Source organism: Anser cygnoides, chromosome 3 (genome assembly GCF_040182565.1).
Source record: "Anser cygnoides isolate HZ-2024a breed goose chromosome 3, Taihu_goose_T2T_genome, whole genome shotgun sequence".
NCBI classification, from domain to species: domain Eukaryota; kingdom Metazoa; phylum Chordata; class Aves; order Anseriformes; family Anatidae; genus Anser; species Anser cygnoides.
Window position 1 is genome coordinate 34,858,506 of NC_089875.1, and position 23,171 is coordinate 34,881,676.

The 23,171-nt window shown below is 37.3% G+C and overlaps 1 protein-coding gene across 8 annotated transcripts in view; it reads right to left on the reverse strand.

The window, feature by feature from the left end:
* The window catches only part of LTBP1 (latent transforming growth factor beta binding protein 1), a 201,735-nt gene that overhangs the window by 116,672 nt on the left and 61,892 nt on the right, over window positions 1-23,171 (reverse strand). For 6 of the 8 annotated variants that reach the window (XM_066993883.1, XM_066993884.1, XM_066993888.1 and 3 more), the window contains exon 5: window positions 16,458-16,625. In XM_066993883.1, coding sequence (XP_066849984.1) covers window positions 16,458-16,625 — 168 coding nt within the window. Of the gene's footprint in view, window positions 1-16,457; window positions 16,996-23,171 lie in introns of those variants that run through there. The other 2 variants (XM_066993889.1, XM_066993890.1) reach the window with 2 other exon arrangements.

Sequence of the window (23,171 nt, forward strand, 5' to 3'; positions counted from 1 at the left end):
AAAGTTGCCATGGCTATGGATTGGAAACACAAGAACAGGGCGCAAATCATGAACAAAGAAACTATGAAACCACTGATACTCCATTTGCAACTGTAATTACATCACTTGTTTTCAAGATACTCAGACGACCTTGAACAGCTCCAAATAAACTAATTTAATCAAGTCTGAATGTTTTTGTTTAATCAAAGTAATGTGTAACAAAACAAATTTCAAGGACCTAAATCCTCCTAATCCTTAGAAAATAGCCCATACTTACCCAAACGAACCCTGAGGATGTATGACAACTCCCTTCCTGTAACCAAAGTGTTGAAGAAAATGAAGATAACTTTTGAAATGTTCCTCATCTAGCTTTCCAAATTCCTTTTCATATGCACTTCAGGGAACACGCAAGTCTCTCTCTAACTTCCCCTCACCACTCTGCCTTTTCTACTTACACGCTATCAACTGTTCAAGTGTAAGCACTATTCAATTACATCAACAGGCTCTGCAAGGAGAACTTTAATACTGCTCATTAGATCACGGTATTTCCATGAATTAATAGATTAATTTTGTCTGAGTACTACAAAGCTAGCCAACATTACACTACACATCTCACAGCAGTTCGTGCATCTTTCTTCCCTCCTGTTAACTAAGTATACAAAAAGTAAAAGAACTAGCACACAGATCTTCCAAGCAACTTTTTATAGGAAAGAAGCCATTATATTCACTGAAGGGAAGCACTACCATATAAAATTATATTCTTGCAACACGGTGCTTAGGAAAAAGTCCAAACGCTGAGGTCTTATGTAAAGTTCTGTGCAATCACTCCAGACCTAAGTGCAGAAACTAACAGAAATCCAAAGAAGCACTGATGGCTGGGGATCCAGCAACAGGTGAAAAATGCTCTTTCCTGCTCACCGTTGATAAAAGGGGAAGTGATGTCCCGCTCACATGAATAGCCTGTTTACCACCCACAAATCCCTAGTAAAACACCACCACAATTCACTGAAATAGTGAGGCCAGCACCATATTTGCTGCTGGATGTAAACAAACCTGTAGAACTGGTGATGGGTGGGTTGAGCCCCAACTCTTCTGCTACTGCTGAGAGAGGAGTCAGGATAAGTGACAAATGAGTGTCATGTGAGGGGTGAATTCTCCCTGTCACAGGACTTTTTAATGAAATCACTATTATTCAAGCAATGATAAGGGGATGAAAACTGTTTTGAGGGTCTCCTCTGTTTTCCTTTGTTGTTTATAAACAAGATTGCATTCAATGACCTAAGAATAAAGTAGAATAATACACTATAATTTACATAATAACATGCAGTTATGCTTTTTTAAAAGCATATTTCAAAATAAAAATGTTCCTGGAAAATCAGTGCACGAAATGTGGGTAGAATGACAGCGCAGGCTTCCTCAGTTAAGTAAAAGAAATATAATGAGAGTTGTCATATAGAAATCTCTGTAGTAAATAACTTAAATTAGTTCATTACTAGTTTAATTAGATATAATCTTACACAAATGTAGATACCCCTGAAATGGCATGGCTTTAAACATGCAAGATGTTTACAATGACTAATTGTAAACTAGTAGGAATGATAAAAAACAAAATAGCATAGGTAGAGGGCGTACTTCCAAGAATGTCCCTGCTGAAGTAATTTTCTTTATATCAGTCTGTTTTTTAATCAGACTTCCTGGATATCATTTGTGAATAAGAACACCAAAATCTAGTTTATATACTCCCAAGATTTTCTTTCTCCTTATTCTGAGCTTCTGCAGTTATAATTACTGTCAACAAACTACATTCAAATTTGTTACTCGTGTTCCTCCACATGTAAAATCCCATCAATTTTTAATCTTTGTACAAGAAACTACATGCACTCACTGAAGTGACTACTGCATTTTAACATTCACATTTATTGAGAGAGAAGTAAATCAACTAAAAATGTTTACAAGAGGAATGTTACAAGATAGTGTTTTCCTTTATGCCAGACTTGGCCAGATAACGATAGAGGAACTATATTGAATGTGCTCCCTTATACCGTCACCTTCATACTGCCTATTATAACAGACGTGTGAAAATTCTAATAAGAATCTTATCAAATAAATTTTTACTCCAAATGCTGCAATGCAAGAACAGAAATTGACCTAAAAAGCTGAATGTGATACTGAAGGCACTTCAGAAGCTTCCTCTGGAAAGAAAGTTAAGATCTGCAACACTGGATGGAAAAACATAAAACAGCAACCTACTTCAAACTTATCTGCATAAGCAAAAATATGCAGCCATTAAGCTGGGTTCTCAGCTATCACAAATTAATGCGATCACTGACTTTTTTAGAATTAATCTGTTTACAGCCTCTGTTGATCAGTCTTTTATCTTTCAACTATTATTACAAAGGGATGTTTCAGAAACTAACACAGCACCAGTTGGGAATGGGGGCTTAAGTACTGAAGTTTATCCAGACAAGGAAACCAAATTATTGCCAAAATAAACAAGCTTTGTGGTGTTATTCCTGTCTGGATCAGGCATGTTCAGAAAAAGAAAAAAAGAGTCTCTCAAAGAAAATCAAGTTAGCCACAAAGAACAGTCCTGAAGTTCAGCATTTCCCAAACCAATCTTTTCTGTACATAAATGTTATTTTCAGCATGTAAAAATATTATCTTACATTTGCACTACTAAAATAATTAAAAAAAACACTTAGGGATATATGCAGAATTATGACATAGCTCAGGAATGATATCCATTCACATACTATTAACATGCCGCCCTCACGCAAAATAATATTAATGCTAAGCTAATTAGCAGGGTCTTTTCATTGGTTTATTGCTAAGTACACATGACATTTCAAGATTGTTAACATTAAAGACGTAAGCAAACATTAGATTCGAAGGATATACCTGACTAATAGGGAATTCTTGAGAAAGAATGAATCACACTCAGTAAGGACAACTGTCTTTACTTCCCTCTAATCCAGCTGCAACCACGTTCCTTCCTGTTAGGAAGACCAAAGCAGCAGGCTGCCTCCAAAATACCCCAGAATCTCTGAGGGTTGAATTCAAAGCACTGTTCTTAGCTTCAGTCTAGTCTTGTGAAGTTGATAGAGCTGTGAGTCACTAATAACAAGTAGTAGTCGCTTAAGACGCCTGGACAAGCATGATTTTAGATTTTAAAATATGCTGCCAAGGATCCTGGGGAATTGCTCTTGCTCTGGAAGGATTTGTCTGCTCAACAGATAAAATAAACAAGCTCCCAAACAGCCTTCTCTTTCTGTCACTCTCTCTACTCCATGAAATGCCACATTGCACATACTTAAAAAAAAAAAAAAAAAAAAAGACATTGCAGTAAGGAAGCTCGATAGCTGCCATGATGCCTTTGGCTAGAGATTTTAAAATTGCTGAGTGTTTACATTGGTGCAGAAAAACCTTACAGATACACTATGTCGCTGTTGCAGACATGACAATTTTCAGGCTGCAGTTATACCATTCTACAAAATAAACTTTCTACATTCTTTCACAGACAAACCTCCATTTTCCTTGCACTGAGAACTTAGTTCCACAACCAAGAACTATAACGGCTGGATTTTTTAAATTCTACTACAGATATACAATAATACATTTAAAATAAACAGAAAAAAAAAGAAATATTTAGATAATAAGATACATTTCTTTAAATTAAATTGTACTTTCCTAGATCTTTTCAAACTCCTCCATGTACCGCTATCAGCATTAAGATTTAATAAATCATGCAGTGCATTAAAGCCTAATTAGAGGAATATCTATGATGCTACTTAATGCAGCACTACTACATGGCAATTACCAAGGAAAGCAAGTGGAAGAAAATTTCACAAAATCAGATTACCTATATCTTCAGGCATTCTATGCATTTCTATCTCCCAACAGCAAACTCTCCATTTAAAATCCATTCTCTCAGTTGGGAAGTACAGGCTCAGCTTCTGGGATGATCATTATCTCCATGAGTAATTGAGCTTTCTGTGAGCTGCTGAAAGGCTGTCTAACAATTAGCATCACTTAGTGGTTTTGTCAACTCACTGTAAACAAGGTGCAGTATGTGTAACAAATTAGGTATATACTAGAAGTTTCTATGTATGAAAAAAGGGGAGGGATGCTGTTGTTACTGGAAATGAAAAGCATTGAGATTCTATCCAAGGATAAAGTCAGGGTCCATCAGGTGTTGTTGCCTTAGTTCTTTCTACTGTTTTATGGGATTGCTTATTGACATGAACAATCTCATGTATTCCAGAGAGGCTGCTCCCACGGAGCATGCTTGGCCCAGCTGTCTTACGAGCTGTCTAACAATGACCCCCAAACTATCCACATGAAGGACGGTCACCTTCCCTGGAGTTCCCCACGCTGGAAGGCAGTGTGGCTCTGAGAGAGTGAGGGAAGTAACCTGCACGTCAGACTGCAGGACTGGAATGGGGGTCCCAGTCCTCAGAAAGGGCCTTACACCTAGAAATTAAGTAATGTTAGATGCATGAGGCCAAGGCATGAAGCCAGTTAAGGAACTGGCAGAAGCCAGTTAAGGAACAGAAAACGAAAAAAAGTCTTGGGTGTTTACTAACAGAGCTGTGTGTCTAAATCCCCACTGTTAAGAACAAATTCTCCCAGGGTATTCAATACAGTCAATGTACCCAAGAGAGCTGCTCAACTGACCAATTTTAAGTGGCTTTATCAGAGCGAGCTGAACAAATTTCTAAACCTCCATAAATGGTAATGAAAGTTTCAGCATGCACCTTACATGTGGATGCTGATGTTTAGGCTGTCTCAGTCTATAAGCTGAGTCCCACTGTGTGTCCATTTTTCATTATAAAAGCATAACAGTAGTGGACTATCAGTCATTCTTCAATGGAGACTACATTGTCACGTATCAGGAGATCCTGCCACTGAAAACTGAGGAGGGAGTTGTAGATCATGAAGGACAAGGCAGCAAAACATTTTAGAGAAATAAACATGTGTTGAGTGAGCATCATGATCATGAAGAAACCTAAAACTAACACACAATATAATTTCACTGTATGACTGACAGGTCTTCCACAGTTTTAAACCAAGTACTATGAAAAACTCATGCAGAAAAGCTGGATGTTAGTGACTTGGTGAAGATATATACACAAAGCAAACCAAGAGGCAACAGATGTGCACCCAGGTGTTCCAACCATCCCTCGATGTGGGTCCAAAAGTTGACTCTCTCACAGGACCTGTATCACCTCCAAGATCATGGGATGAGGAGCCTGCTACCCTGAGGCATGTCAAATGCCATCAGGGGCCTGCGTGTAGGTGACTGAAATGAGCACCATCTGACCAACAGCTCCCCACAATGCTATTACAGCATGGAAGAAATAGGATGGACGGAAAATAGTATTAGATTATTCAAATGCTATCAGAAAAATTAAAGGCATGCTCTGTCATGGAAAATGGCCTAAAGTTCTGGTTACCAAACATAAAAAGGGTATAGCAAAAATGGTACTTGAGAAATAATTGACAGGAGGATTCTGGCTCACTAACATACATGATGCTCACAGTCACACTCTACTAAATCTGCTTCCAATATTTTCAACATCTGAGATGACTCAGACACTATTTTTGGAGGGAAGTGGATAGAGTGTTAAGGGATGACTTACTCCTATCCTGATTACATTTGTAGAATCTATTGATTTTATTAGCGCTGATGCTGATATGTTGAATATGACAAAGACATTATGCCTAGAATCTGGGTACTAAGGAAAAAACATGAGTTGCTGTTTATTGGGAATTAATGCATTGCAAATGGCCAGTATCAGACCTTCAATAAAGATGCCAACAGATACAGACAAGGTACTCTAGTCATTTCTTCAGATTTCTACAATATGCTGGTATGAATACTTTTTGTTCAAGGCATATGCAACTGAACTAAAATCTCTAGTGAGGCCAGGCTTGAAAACATAGCGAGTTAGCAACATGGTTTAAAACCATCATTCTTAAAACTTTCCTGCAGAATACAAATGTGTATATATATATATTGCAAAATGGTATGCTGCAGTATAAATATTTCACAGGTATCATTTTAAGCAGTCCAGAATAAATTACCATTGTCAAAGAGAATACTGAAATCAGCGTACCCTGTGTCTGATGAAAACTAATGGTTCCTATGTTCCCCGTACTTTTAAGGCTCTTGCTAATCCATAGAGAGTATGTGCGCCTGAGCATGCATAATATAATGTGTATTAGTTAATCTTAATACATCTGTTTTCAATAAACTGAGCAAGATTTCAACAGGACAGATATCTAACAGGCATCTTCATTGCTACAGGATCCTACCAGCATGCACTCTTCCCTTCTGGTGCCAGCTGAGCAGCCGTAGCCACCTTGAAGCACTACAAGATTAATGAGTTACTGGACCATAATGGCACTAAGCTGTTAGTGCTTCTGCACTGGTACAACCTGTTGATGTCACTGAATGGACCCTCTGCTCTGATAATAGAATATTAGGCTGTTTCTAAAAGATGTACTGGACTCTTGGAGTAAAAAAAAAAAAAAAAAATTAGTAACAGACAGTAGCGCAAGGCACAGAAGAGAGATACTCTTAGACATCAAGCTACTTGGATACTATCAGACAGAATGGAGAAATGTCCTGAGAAACATTTAAACTATGTGGCCACACCTCTGTTATGCAACGGCTCTGAAGACCACAGAAGTAGTAGAGCTGACACTAGCCAGGGATGTCAGCTTCATTACAATTTCTGGCAACTGAGCAATAGATATGTAAGCTGAGATCTATCCCATTTAACCTTCTGTGCCTTTTTGAGCCAACTAAGTTAGGAGTGTTTATACCTGAGATTTCCCACTCTTGTCTGTGAAGAGAGGCTCAACCAGAAGGCTATTGGGGTCACCAGTGGGACAATCTGTCATACAGGTATGTCCTGACCCAGGAACCTCCATATGGCTTGGTGAGTGGGGTGAACCCCCAGCCTTAGATCCAAAGGTCTAGGAGCACTGATCTACTGCACCCCACACCACAAGACAGCTTTAAGTTTCGAAGAGAAAAAAGAAAAGCCACAAAAAATGCAGTCATTAAAAAACAAACAAATATATTTCTAATGCCAGGAGACTGCTCTCCAACTACCGTAACATTACCATAGTGCTCATTTTTGTGTGAAAAAGTTTATAAGAAGAAAAAAGTAGGAATAGGCTCTTTCAAGTGGATACCCATTAACATAAAATAATAGCTCATAATCCAGACCTTCCTGGACTAGTTAAAAAAACATAAGCTATCTAAGATTTTCTGGCACTGTCTACATCACAAAAAATTGGAAAGTTTTCTAGGGAGTTGACCTTGAGGAGGTGACACAATATGAGAATATTGGGAAGGATATTATTCAGAGCTTGAGTAATAAATTAGGTCATAGGAGACCAGTGAAAAGCAAGAGACTCAAATCCTGGAGTTCCGAAGGAGAAAAGGAGCAGAGGCAGTGCTAATGAGTAGGAAGGCTGAGAGCTACTCTGCAGAGAAAGTAGCTGGACTAAAACCCATACATACGCTTATCATTGTGGTTCTTTTAACGACATGTAAGAGTTGTATAAATTACTGCACAAGCTGCACAATCCTAAATACAGTCAGCACTGACTGGTCACTTACAGTCCCAAGGAATGAAATGTGCACCTCAATCTCCTGAGCTGTATGCAGCCCCCTCACCAAGCTTCATGCCACAGTACTATAAGGGTCCAGAGTACACTAAAACGCCTGCAAGTACAAAAAAATCCCACTGCCCCAACTGCCACAACAGGCATTCTTGGACCTAAGTATCTTCTAATTATATAGAAAAATGGTATTTCAGCACCTACATATATAACATCCAACATAACAGGCTGAATTTAATATAACCGCCAATAAGTAAAACAGACACAATGGACACATACTGACTGCAGGAGACTAACACTAGAGCTGTTATGGAGCTGGTCTCATTTGGTTCCTTGCACCAGTGTTTCCAGACTGGGGTGCGCACACCCCACACGGTATAGAACACCATGCATGGAGGTGCTGGAAAAAATGTTCTTTTTCCCTACCATTAATAAAGATGAAATAAACACTGTTTTTAAAATCTTATCACTTTCTTAGTTTCCATTTTTGTGTGCTTTATAATGCACATAATATATTAGTGCAGTAGCACAGGCATATAAATTATAAATAAACAAATGTATATCGGGGAAGCATGCTCAACAGTTTTGATGGCACACGCCTATCAGAAAAAAAAAAAAAAGGTTTGGAGGCCACTGCCCTATTCAATCTATAGACAGAGATAATCCCTCTCAGGGAGGAGTTGGAGAACCTAAATTCCTGAATTATGAAATGAAAAGTTGCTGCATGTTTCCCTGAACTTGAAGTATCTGAATAACGTCAAATACAAAATTTAACTTCATAGCTCAGCTTATCATCTTTACGTTAAACTAAAATATAATCAACGTGACATATTAACAAAATATTTGGCCAAATAAGATACAGATGAGAATGCTCTCTGTGACTGGGCTTCTTAGAGCTCAAACCCCTTCCTGTGTGAGAACCAAACAACCATTTTCCTTCTATTCATTGACCTGACCTTAAGACTTTGTAAGAGGTTTACTTAAAACAAGTTGAAAATTCCCATGGACTTGAATTTAATTCACATTTTAAAATGCCTGCCTGAAAGTTCCCAGTTCCCTTTTCACAGTTCAGATTTTTTTAGACAGACACCAATCTCAAGGAATTTAAACGTGTGCGCAGTGAAGATGTATTTCATGTTCCCAAAGAAAGATCCAGAACTCTCTGCGCGTCTGTGCTACAAACCAGGCCTCTCAGTTGCAGAGTGTTACTCAAACCTAAGAGCTAATTATAGGTAGCAATGGGTAGGTGAAAGTTATACTACGCTGAGCAGAGACAGGGGAATTATCTGGAGGAGAACAAACACAAAAAAGATGGTGGAGAGAGGCTGAACTGGGAAGGACTGTGATCACTAAAGAGCAGTGATAACTGCTTGTTTCCTTCTGATTGTGTCATATCCAAAAGGACACATTAAATACAAAACCACTTGATTAAAAACAAAAAAAACCATCCACAATACATGGCACATTTTTACCAGGAGAGAAGTCTGTCAGACTCTTCTGTGCTTGCATAATTCACAGGGAACTTACTTCTTTTTTTATGCCAGTTGGCATATACTTGATCTTCAGTGAGGTATGTGCAAAGACATTTGGTTTAGCAATAACAAAATTATAGCTGTACAAGGTAGTGTGTTTATTTGGATATGCAACAATGTAATCATTCAAATAAATGCACTCTCAGTTCTCTTTTTACAGTACTTCAAGTCAGATGTACATAAACTAATCCCTATAAATTAAAACCATATACAGTAAAATAAAGCATTATGCGTTTTAACTTTGTGTTCTGTTTTGCTTTAACTTTGAGGGAAACATACTCCATGTGTTTTTGAATGGCTGCAGGTGTGGATTTTGTACCATTTCCATTTGTGGTTTTTCCTATGACTGCACATCCAAAAAACTGTGTTCTCTATAATATACAGTTTGGTGAGTGCTTTGAAAGCAAATGGCCTTGTGCTTCACAGTGATGGCCTGAAGTCCTTAAGGTGAGCAAGGGAGTGGAAATGGGTTGCTAACAGGCTTGTCTAAGTTCAACCTCATTAGGATCATCTGGCTGAACAATATATTTTCTTTAAATTAGCATCTGGCTTCTGTTAGAATCAGAGGGGAAGACGTCAAATTTGAGTAATTAGTTTAAGATTATGAAGAAAGAGCTCACAGATGCTGTAAACTGTATGGTAGATATCAGAGCTATTTGTTGATGACAAGTGCTGATAAATATATGGGGGAAAGAAAGCATTCCTTCTGAGCAGATGTGGTTATCAACAACAACAAAGCCCTTAAGATAGCATTTCTCTTTGTAATTTGAGCGTAGGTGGCCAAAAATTGCCTTAAAACCCACTGACCAAACTGCAGTGGTACATTTGCATTACAGACTAGAACTTAAGTCCACTAGCAGTTCAGATTCGGAGAGCCTACGCTACACTACCTGGATTGTAAGTAAATGAATTCATTCTCTTGTCTGCTCAAGTTACATTATAGAACAAATAGAGGTTGGAAAAATGAATACCTGTTAAATTGATGCTCATAAGTGGTTCCTCCCAGAATCAACTTGCAGATGTTTTGCTTTGGCTCTGCAAACTGGGAAATACCTTTTTTTATAGCATCTTTTATAAGGCAGAGGATATAAACAATTCACGAAATAGTTTCACCATTATCTGTCTTTCTATTTTACCTACTTGGTCCAGTGTCTGAGGATAAATACTTGGCTTTCATTTTGCTACAGCTGTTACAATGCTGCTGCATGAATAAATATTCCAAGCATGGCCATCATTTATACAGATTATATTTCAAATTACCAGCTAAAGCAGTGAATAAAAACTCTAACGTCTTGATCCTGAAAGAGAATGCGAGAGCAGCTCTGACAGGCTGACCAACTTGCTCGATTACTGTTGCAGAGAATTTAAAAGCTAATCTTTAAACCAAGTTATCCAAGAATTCTGAACTTTTCAAGTGTCTGCCAGTGTCTGTTAAAAGAAAAAAAAAATATTTCATCTGGCAGCAAAAAGAGCATAAAACAATAAAGCCTGACAGTCCAGAAATGATAATTATTGCAGGAACAGTAGAAACAAAGCTTTTACCAAATAAGGCTACAAGGTAGCCGCTCTACAGAGACAAACTGATAATGCAGGGGGAATAGCTAAGTTCTTACATCATAACTACTTCAGAAAAGCGTGATATTATGGCAAGCTCAAGTACAATAACCAAGGAAATTTCAAAGTAACACTTCGCTCTTCCCCACGGAGAATACAATACCAAAACCAGATCGTGAATTATTGAACTGTTCTTGAGCTAAGCACCTATTCCAGAGATGACCTCCTCATCAATTACGACATCTAATGGAATGTCATCAAGTACAAAACCAAAGCATTCAAAAAAAAAAAAATCAATTCTCTATAGCTATGTTACTAAAAGGAATTAAAAAAACCTTGCATGACATTTGTTATCAATTATTTTAAATCCACTGTTTGAGAAGCTACATCTACATCTGCTAAGTCTCAGCTGAAGCCACTGGGATACTGATTTGCTAGGGGACAAGCCTCATAGATCAGACATGGGTCATCAACCCAAGGTGACACCATTCACTGAATAGTAAATACCACTTCATAACAGAAAAGAAAGCATCTCTTCTAACATGTTGCCATTCTAGCACCTCTAAACCCAATCTAATAGGACAGTAAGATAACAAACGTGAAACTACAATAGGTAGAAAACTGAACAGTGAACACCTCACAAGCTGCCAGAAGAGACTGTAAATTCTTTCAAATCAATGCAAATGCTTCTACAAGCCATTGGTCTTTCAATCTGCCTTTCCTGGCACACAAACCTTTACATGTCATCAATTTTTCCCTCCAATATTATTTACAATAAACGTTTTTTAATGCCAATCAATATTGATGAATCTTCCTCAAATGTCATAGCCTTACAGTACCTGTTAAATGTAGCAGGCTCGTATGTAACACACTGAGCAGAGAAACAACTTTATTACACAACAAATGGCAACAAGAAAAAGTACAGTTTGCATCCTGTTTTTTTTAAGAATGAAACCTGGTTACACCAACTGTGAGTTCAAAATCAATTCCCTTAAAAAAAAGTTAAATTCCAGTCATTCCATTCTTGGACCTCCTGTCATACACAAACTACAGCTGATAATTTGTTGGCGTACTTACAAATCATCACCTTTTTTAACCAACACTATGAGGTTTCCATCATTTTTTATAAGACCGAAAGTGCTTGAATAAGGAGTTGCACAGTAACTTCTAAAGTATCGATAGAAATTAATGATCATAAATTCAGAAATTCAATCAACTTTTCGTAAAACAATAACCACTTTACCTTTTTAAAGTTCTGAGTAATTATGCTCCCTAGAGTGTTTCCTAGATAGGAAATCCTCTTAGAATAATAATTACATAGTGACTTTCTTTACTAAACTACCTTCAAATAACTTATTGTTTTAAAATATATTGGGCAAATTTTCTTTCATTACTTTCAACGGTAGACCAAATAAAATTTGAGTAAAATGTTTATGCTTCTTCTTGGAAGTTTCTGTCTGTACATAATTGGAAACTTCTGGACAACCTCAACCATTCAAAAACATTTGTACAGATTGAACACAGTAGAACAGGAAAAATCTTTGATATACAATTCCAGTAGGGAAAGTGACAAAATTTGAGAGGCAATATCATTCTAGCATTATTGCAATAGAGCACAGGATATGCAGATCGCTGTGATCCATGTTGAGAGTTCTAAAATTTATGATTGAAGTGTCTCCAAAATACAAAGGACCAGACACATTTTCATCTCGACAATTGTAAAGGGACGAAAAGGGATCAGAAGAAGAGAGGAAGGGAATGTTAAAAGGAGAGAGAGAGACTTGAAGGGTGACCTACAGGGGTGGGGGGGAGAGCACTAATGCTATTGCCACCTCTGCCACAACGTTCTTATCTTTCTACATCTATGGTCTTGGGGGAAAAAAAATCTTGAACTCTTCTTGGTCTGCACCTGCAGAGTGCTGTTATTTCCCTCTTTGACACAAATACTGCCAAGTGCTCAGACATGAAATTTCTGCAGAAATATACGCACTTCCACTGAATAATATGTAATTCTTTTTTAACTTCCCATTCATAACAACTTAAATGAACTGCTTTAAATGAGAGACAGAGCTGCAAATGAACAGTGGATAAAAACCTAAGTATTAAATGACTGCTTCCCTTACTAAGTTCTGTCATTCCTATGCAATGAAAGAGGTAAGGATACTGTGGAAAAAAAATAGTACGTAAACCTATAATTAAATACATATGCACAATACGGCAAAAATTAAAGCGTATGAAGAACATTAGCTTGGGCATTTCCTAATTTCTTACTGCTTCATTTTACAGTTACAAATTAGTCACTGTCCTCCCACTCCCTACAGAGAGAAAATTCATTTCAAAAATAGGGTATTTTGGAATGTGGAATCATTCTGAGGAGAAACAGGACACGTCACTGAGTAACTTCAACAGTGAATGAGACAGGAAGCTCACGTGTTATTCTATATGCATCCTTTCCTATGCACATATACCGACCCTATTTTACAAGCCTCCGTAGATATACTGGAACTGAAATACCATACAACCTTCACATGCACCAATCCAATAGAGTAACGAGGATCATCTATTCAGCAGAAGTTTCCAGTCAGATTAAATGCTTTCACTCTCCAAGCCAATGAAATATGGGAGGTTGGTTAGTTTAACTGTGCAACATAGCCCATTCACAAAATGAAACTATAAAAGAAAAAACTGTTTCACTGAAGCATACTGGCAATCAAGGAGATCCTTCCTTTTTAAATACCAAGTTTTCATCACCTTCAATTGAAATGCTAGAGCTCTTTATGAAAACAGGCAAAATCTCAACTACCTGAAAAGCTACATTTTCCCCAATCTGTTTCTTCTTGTGGGTTTTTTTAATGGTTTATCCATATCTAGTAAAATTTTCAGGAAACAGGATTAGTTCCTTGCCTGGCTTCACTGGTACCACGTTTCAGCTGAAATGACCAACTGAACAAGTCTTAAGAATCTGAAACAACCCATGGAAAAACTTCAGGAGCTTTAGTGCAGGCAATGCAGCTTGTTCTCTTCAAAAATAAAAGAAATGTTTTTGAAGTTCAGTAGAAAGTTTAAAAGCTAAACATGAATTTTTACTCTGTTCACTATTAGAAATAATGAATTTTAAGAACCAAGCAAAATGACGGCTAACTGCAATCTGTCATCAGAGAATCTGAATTAAATCTTTTGTGCTAGAGAGCTGCTCCTGGTAAGGAAATGCATTTTGACCTAACAACAATCTAACTATCTAAAGCTGTTTCCTAATTTCCCATTCAAAGGAGATGTCTATTATTAGTAATAGGAGTTAGTTTTCCAAATAGGGCATGTGAACTTATCTTTTCTGAGTTTAGGAAGAATAAATACTTTAAAAGAACTACCGAAACCGTGCTGCTCACTGCTTTAAGCATGCATTTTCTGACACAACCTTCTGTTTTCATGGTTGCACTTTTAAAATGTCAAAAGCTCAGAAGAAGAATTTCCATTCATTTTGGATAAACAGTAAGTAAACAAGTTTAGAACTGGGTCTTGAAAGAAAAAGCACAAGCAAAGCATAACACAGATGTTAAAAATATAATAAAAATAAATGATCTCATAAGACCCAAATTACTTCTGCTTAAGGTATCACAAGATATCTTGATCAGGACAAGTCTGAGCTAATGAGATACTAGTTAAAAGAAAGGACAAGAAAGGACATAAAAATAATTTCAATAATTGACATTTTAAAGCCTGATTCAAAAGCTCCTGAAAATCTGTGACCAATGACAGAACTCAACCTAGAGGAGTGGGATCTCTCCTCTCCCAGTATTAAGAAGTTCAGTTCACTCAGCATTTTTAACTGGAGAGCTTTGGAGTCACAGTTCAGATCTCTTTCTTATTCCTTTTCTATTAAAATCATGATACTCAGAGATATGGTAAATACTTCTAGTCTTTTAAAGGCTACGTGGAAGATAGATAGGTACAGACAGATTAAAAATGCCACTAGATGTGTAGTGACTTGTTTTGATACATTTTTAAACATAATGCTCCCTTAACTTTCCATCAAACACTATTACGAACTGCTTTTGTTGAATACTTCTAGCAGGCTATTGTACACAGTGAATCACAACCTGCATGGCCCGAGGCCAGGAAGGAAGGTGTGGAACGTGCCTTTACAGGTCAATTTCCACTCTCCAGGTTTGTATTTGAGGGAAGGTCGTGTTACAACACAGATTTACATAGCAGACAAATTACATGACCGCCCGTTCTCAACATTTCATAATTTCAGTAAAAAATTAGGTCATATGAAGTGTGGGGAAGGAAGAAAAGAAGGGGGAAATAACCCTATCTATTCTTTCACAGAAGTCTGAAAAATTAAACCAAAAACTTACTTAACTGGGGTTCTTGCCAAAACACTGGTTAAAAAAATAAAACAACTGTTTTAACAGTAAACACAAGTTTAAAATATTTAATTTACCATTCCTTTCTAAAAAAACTTTTCTTTTTTAATGCACCAAAACAACCATAAATAAAACGTGCTCTATTGCTCTTTTGAAAAGTTTTTTTTATTATTTTTACTCCAAAGCATTTATATATTACAAATATGGATGTTATCAAGGAATGTGTTATTCATTTCAGGAGCTTTCATCCCCAGTCTAGTCTAGTAGGAGTCTTAAGAAAGGGAACTGCTCTTTGTATCGTCTGTCTGGATGAAAAGAATAATAATTTGGAATAGCTTTTTTCCCCCTCAGAGCCTGAAATATAGTGCACTTTAAAAAGGGCAGTATTGGCCAGCATCAGCACTGCCTGACATTATGTTTATACTAGAAGGAGACTAAAATTACAATGTTCATATCTGGCATTCTTTGAGTACATATTGGCAAAATAATTAATTTTTATAGTTATTTTCTCTAAAGATATTTTACGATATTTTCATGATTACAATAAAATTATTTTCACAAGCAGTTAAGAATAAAGTAAGTATGCATCCATATATCTGAATTTCATTTAGCTTACCAGACTATTATTTGCACACAAATTCCTATGAACATCATAAATTGTACAGTTAAAATATGCTAATCCATTAACTCAGCTTTCAGGGTTTGTTTTAGTACAGTCGAACAGTTACAGGGTTTAGACTGGCATACTGTTGGTACTCTTTATTGAGCAAACAGACTAAACACTAACAGAAAAATTACTAGCTTCAATAATTGGACTTAATATTAGCACAATTTTTAAAAATGGCAAATATGAAATCTGACTTATTCTCAGCAGTAAAGAAGAAAATTATAACCTTTTTTATTTTTTCTAAAAAGGACTGCAATCTTAAGGAACTCTTGAACAATCTTTTGAAGACATTCACTGTGTTAGCTAAGTTTTCATGTACATTTGATACCTATTCAACAAATAAGAGGAGGAAACGCAGGACTTTTTGTGGAATCTGACATTTCCTCTATTTAGCAACACAACCTCTGAGGGACTGATTTTACCAAAAGCTTCAGCTTAGCAAATTGTAGCCCTGCAGCTGAAAACTCTAATGAAAAATAAGTGGTTTTTTTTCCTTTTTTTTTTTCCCTTTTTTTTTTCTTTTTTTCTGTAACACAAAAGGAACTTTTGGGATAATTTCAGAAGGATACCAGAAAGCTTGTCTAAGATACAATGGATCCTTCTCAGCACAGCCCTCCAAACAAAGAGCAGCAGATGCACAACTGGTATTAATAACAAAATATCTCCTCCCTCTGTTAGTCAAGAGAGGACAGCTAAGGACAAATACAGTTTCAGGGTACTTACCTACTCGGAAGTTAGTGGCTGTCAGAGTGTCAGCAGCATGGCCATTCTCACTGATGAGGGTGGTGGTATTTCCCTTCTCACAGTTGTTCTGACAGTTGCCCTTGGTGCAAGTCACTTTGCAGATGCTGGGTGTAAAGACCACCTTGATGCGACCAGTGTGATTTCCCACTGTCAGCGGAGGCAAAGAAAAAAAGAAAAATAAACAGAACACTTTGGTATCCATTGATTTCCTTCAAAAAGTTTTGAAAAAAAAAAGGCGGGGGGGGAGAAAAAGGCGACAGGTCTCCAGGAGGAGGGCAGTCTGCAGTGCTCTCTCTCATAGATCTCCAGTGGTGTCTCTGAAACAGGAGTAGGAAGCTTAGCAAACAGAGCTCCGGGATACGCTCCAAAACCACATTTAAAGTCAAGTCACTGGAGTGGGATTAGTAATCACAATGCTGCACTTTATTCACAGTCAGACAAAGAGCAATACCAAGGGCATGACAGCTTAAATAGCCAACCCTGACAGGCAGATGTAATGTAAAGAGCCTGGCTGTGCACCTAGGGGTGAATAAACTCTTGTGTCCTCCTGCATACTTTTCCTGTTTCTGCACTTATTAAGTCACTATTTGTAGCTCGACCCCTGGAAATGTTTTAGGCATGCGGCATGTCTGAAAACATCTGTCTCAAATCTCCTGGCACCCCAGCCCGAAGTGGTCAAACCTTGTGACGCAGCTGCCTGGACCCATTTTTTCACAGTTTTTTGGCACCGTTTTTCCACACGGATTTACATATTATAGACTGAGCTTTGCTGTCAGCCTTTGTTTAAGTAATAAGTAGCTCAGGCAGAGAAAGGGGTGAGGAAGTATCAATAGCTGAAAATCCTAGTTCTGAGCTCAAAGTTGAAAAAAGCTATATATATATGTATATATATATATTTTAAGGTACTTCCTTACAGTCATTTAAAAAACTTCAATGTAAAGAAGACTGAGCAAGCACTAATTTTCAATTAAGCTCATTAGAAGAAATACTTCTGGTTATAGAATTTGATTTAAAACCAGATGTATTTAATCCTAACAGACATCTAACAGCTGAAGCCAAAAAAGATTAAAACTACTAATCAGTAAAATTAGGGGGAAAGAACAGATGCTATTTGCAAGTATTTAAAAAGAAAACATTTTGCTCTCTGCACGCTTACTAATAACTTTAGCAAGTCCTTGTAAATATATTACAGCATCTCTGTGAAAACTATCCATAAATACTTTCATAACAAACCTAAAAGTCCCAAGAAATGACGCACAGAAAGACAAGAATCTCCTTCCTCCTCCTGTCATAGAAATAAAAAAGTTGCTGGAGAGCCGCCGTCCAACCTAGCTACAGAATACCCTCCAGACATTTTTTTTTTAAATCTCAAGAAATGCAGATGAACTTCCCACTTCAAAAGAATATGAAGCCTCTTATTTCTAGCTCTTCATAAACAAATTAAAACAATTGTGCCAACTGTTTTGTCTACAGTAAAGGCATCACTCTGTTTGAACAGTAGCTGTATGACAGATGCTCCCACCTTATTCTCCCTAACAATACTTTGAAGCAGCACAACGCAGACGCACACAGAAATAAATACTTCAATTAAAGGCTAGTATTGTGATTTCAGTTCATTTAGAGACCCCAGAATCTTGGATGTCAGGCATTTCTTATAAGTCTTACTACACGTTTCCCAATGAACAGAGATCTAGTGCCTTGTGAATTGCTGAGGCTAGAATTTCTAAGCTTTCCCTTTGTCAAACAGAGCTTCACAAGCAATACTACCACGCTTGTACGTTATTTGCATCTTTATATATATATATATATACATGTATATATGGTATCTATGTATCTAGATATATTGTTTTCCTAGAAAAGCCCAATCCATTTTCTCTTTTATACTTCAGATATTTTAGTAACATTTTTCCTTTAGGATGTGATGTAATTAAAAAAACATGGTTAGCTGAGTCAAAAAAGTCAGTCCTGCCTACACTGCAAAAACTACTGTATTGGGGGACCCACACAAGTTTTCCAGCCTAGCTAAAAAAAATTGGCTTTGCCAGTGTAACTGGAATTATACCATGACTTAATTCTCCTTCATAATACTTCGTATTATGTTGTTGAGTCTAAAGCTATAGGAGAATTTAGGCATGATGCTAATAAAAAAAACTCTTTAAAAAATAATTTTCATTACATAGTTCACATTTTATCAGAAAAAATCTGTACCCTAAGTTTTTGCTACAAGATATGCCTTAATGTGAGACTGAATGGAAATTATAAATTTGCCTCTCACCCATTTTTCGTGAACAGACATCTGCATGTAAGTTTGGGAGTAAGAATATAGGAGCAGCAGTTGAACTGCTCCTTTGAAAACACTGGCCTGTATCTACAGAGGTAAAGAGTATCCATGAAACAGTATTTAAACGCAGGTTTTTAGGGAAGCTAGGGAAGCAAGAAGTCTGAAAACCATGTGATGCAGGGCCTAGCCCCTACAAATACTTGAATCATCATCCAGTGATGCCCTTGCTAGAGAACCAGTTCAATTCTCATGGATATTCTTGCTATATCAGTTACAAAGAGCCAGGTATAAGACAACTTTTTATTCTTTTGACATTAGATCTGCTTTTTTTTTTTCAGATTTACAAAAAAAAAAACAACAAAAAAAACATTTTCTGTTCCTCGCCTAGCAGGTCGCTGCTTTTAACTTCCTCAATTCTTCTGAAGGCATTTAGGCAAGAATCTGAGCTGAAAGTTGATCAGTGTGTGAGAAGGACTTAGGTGATCCAAGGCACAGATGCTGTCTTCATTGTTCTCTGTAGCTATACCTCAGGAGACAGGACTATCCTCACCTAACCCAAGGCTCAGAGACCTTCACAGTGAGCATAACACATGCAGATTTCAGTCAAAAAGAGACTGCGAACCCTTCTCCTGAAAGGAAGCACTTGGCAGAAATTCTGCAAGGTTAGCATCTTGGATCCCTGAATCATCTCCTTGACTTCTGTGGGTTTTTTTATTTATTTTTGTTTTGTTTGTTTGTATTTGTTTTGTGTGTATACGTGCATGCATGTGTGTGTTTTATCTTCTATAAAGAGGAAAAGATTTAATCTAAATGGGAAACTATATCCTTCCATACTTCTTGGATGGTTTGGCAGCATGAACGTTGAAAGCCCATGGAAAATGCCCTTTACCGCCATAGCCTCAACCTCTTTTGCGCTTGAGCTAGTTTATATAAAGGACACCGCAATTTTAAGGTTGCATACAGGTTATTTTCATCTTTAAACTCCAGAAGCTTTACTGATGATGCCACTGTGACATAGACGTGAACAGATCTGCAACATAGATTATCTCAAATTCAGTTCTGGAGAAAAACTATGGTGCTACAGCACCACAACATACCTGAAATCATTATTTTTATATAGAGAGACAGAAATGTATCATAAAATCTTCAAAACCAATTTTAAACATGTGGAAATGAAACACCTCACCGTGCTCTTAAGTATAACACCAGATTTTGACAAAATACAAATGTGAGAGCAGATAAATAAATGAGCTTAATGAAAGAAAACACAAGCAGAAGATATAAACACCAAGCCAACAGAAAAGCGACTGGAAAAAAAAAGGCATAACTGGAGATAAATTCAGATTGTTGGCTTACTAATGATGGGGCAATCAGGATTACTCGTAGTAGCTAATCTTCATCCCTGAAGCAGGCAGCAAACTTGTAATGGGGGGGATCAGCCAACTGCACCATCACCCTGCCTCCTGGTCTAGGTTCACTCACGCCTAAGGACCCTTAGATACATCTGTCCAAGGAGATCAGTGGAAGAATGTACCCATAATTTCCAAAACCTGTGAAATTCTCTGGGCTAGACTCAAAAAGAAAGATGCCTGGATAAAATGATGGGAGTTTAGCTGAAAATTGGCACCACCTTTATATGATTTTCTTTCCATCTCTGTAAGTATGATATAATATTACAAGCATGGCAAGCTCCTGCTGAGATAAATTTATGATCTAACAACAACAACAACTGCAGGAGAAGTGGAAAATATAAGCAAGAGGATTTCTTCATAGAATCCCTTCCATCCCCGCTGCCCATCACAACAAACTCATTTTTTTCTGCATCAGCATGAAAGGTGAATGGGTTAAGAGAGGCAGCTGGAAGGTTTTAGGTCCAGGTGGTCACAGTGGCTCATGCAACCACTCCTGGGTAGAGTTATACAAGGGGAAGGTTTCCTTATGAATCTCCTGGGTGCCTTTGTTTGCAAGGCTGCTCAGTCTTCGCTTCTTTCTAGAAGAATTTCTATAAACACATTTTTTTTTCTCGGTTTTATGGCTGCCCTCACAGCTCCAGCATTCTGCAGAGATTGAACTAGACAGTATTCAATAGCTGTAGTGGATCTCAGAAGATTTGTGGCATGTCCCTGTTTTGAGGGAAGACAATGGGCTAGCAGCACGAGTGAAAGCAGAACTGTTATTCTGTTAAAAAGATGACTACACTGTACTGTCTCACAGGTCAAGTGGGGCAAAAAGAAGAAACTATTTTAATGCGTTGAAAAAAATACGTTATTGTGGGTATAATGTTCTCCTGCTTCATAGTGACCTAATCAAAGGGATGCATTTATTCACAATAAAGCAGTAGTTTATACTGCGGAGTCGGCTGGTGGAGCTTACACATAACTCTCCTAGAATCCTTGCAAAAAATTTTCTTCCAACTACTTTTAGTATTATGGAGGGGTTTGGTGTTTATTTGTTTTAAGATACCTTCAGTTATGACAAATATCCCCATGAAAAATCTCCCGAGGAAACAATTAAGTAAACTGGAGGCTTTTCGTTAATACCTCCAAAAATGACACAAACTCAGTGTGTCAACCTACTTCTGCACTGAAGCCAGTATGTTTTTATGTGTACCTACACAGCATCTCATAAAGCCTGAAGATTCTATTTAAAAATAGATAAATTTGCACTCACCTATTCCCAAAGACAACAATTTATGACGGGTTTAATCTAAGACAGTTTTGTATGTTTTCAAACAATAGCCATGATGCATGAGAACTTTGGAATGCAAATCTATCTTCTTATATCAAAGCCAGTAAGTTTTCACATGGCAAATCGATTCAGTGTTTTAAATTCTCTGATGACCAACTCCCTTACCCTCCCCTCTCTTGTTTTCTTAATTAAATGCTGACAGGATAAAAGGAAAGAAACGAGAGGAAATTACTTATTTCCTAAAACACGTGTCTCCCAGTTATTTTACCACTACACCTGGTTTAGTCCTTACTACTAGATATGCTTGTTCAGCCAAAAGGAAAGCTGACATAGTATAAAAATCAACCATGTAAGTAAAATAGATAAGCTTTCAGAACTATTGTTGAATGACCTTTTTATATTTATTTACTTGCAGTATGTGAGGATGTTCTTTTTTTACCATCACTTAATCATCAGTTTAAAACAACAAAATAAGTTTTGCAAATATCAGAACAAGTTGAAACATAGCTACCATACCCCTTGGGTATTCCAAAATCTGGAAGATACCTATACTTAAAGCTCTTACTGTAACTAAGGAATAATTAAAAAAAAAAAGAATAAAAAGAAGAACAAAAGAAAAAAAAGAGATAAAGACACTAGATCCACATACAGACTAGAGGCAAATCTTCCCTAAATTTCTGATTGCACCTTGAGAGGAATACAGCCCTTACCAGGCACAGAAAGGACCAAAAGAGACTGACAGATCCTGTAACCTTTCCTACCTCTTCTCCCTTCTTTTCACAGGCTAAAAAAACAGCACTACACAAAAACTTTGTCCAGCCTTTTCTTAAAACCTTTCTATTACACAGATTTCACAGTCTCCCTAAGGAACGCATTCCTGTACTTTAGTCTCTCTTCTTATTATAAAGAATATTCCTAATACCTAACCCACATTTCCCCTGTTGCAATTCAAATGTACTATGCCCTGTCTTATCTATGGTGAACTCCGAGAAAATCTTATTCCTCTGTAAATCGATCTCTACCATACTTGAAGACTGCTACTGTGAGTCCCCCTCAGTCTCATTTTCTCCAAACCAAAACCATCTCACGTTTTTCAGTCTAACAAGCCATATTTTGCAGTTTGCCATTGTTTCTTGCTTTGCTTTTAATTTCCCTCAGTTGGTTCTTGTCTTCCTTCAAATCAACTGTCCAAAACTAGACACGATTGCAGCTGAGCTCTGATCGATGCTGGAGAGTGAAGCAGGATTACTTAATACATCTTTACTGAAATGCTCATGTTGGTATAACTTATTTCTCTCCCCCAACAGTGCAATATTGATCCTTCATACTCAGCCCCAGCCTGCATGACAGTCAAAGGGGCACAGACATCCTGAATCCTCTTCTGACAGGTTGGAAAAGGATGTCATCCCCGTGATGTTAATGTGGACCATTCCCCTACGTGACATTAGCAAGGCTGAACTCAGCTTATCTAAAAACCAGGCAGAATATGAGCTTCATTCTATTTAACAGCCATGAGCACAAGCCAAAGTCTGGAAAACTCATGGATTCAAAAACACAAGGCACAGCTGCTGGGTAACTTCATTTTCGATTTCTATTTACAACGTCTGCCTTTATGTATGGCAGTGCATCTGTGCTCATCAGAAATGTTGTTGCATTACGTTACACACTTCATACCTGATTCTCTTTTCCCAAGCATTGGCAGTAATCAGATACGGCAATGAAAC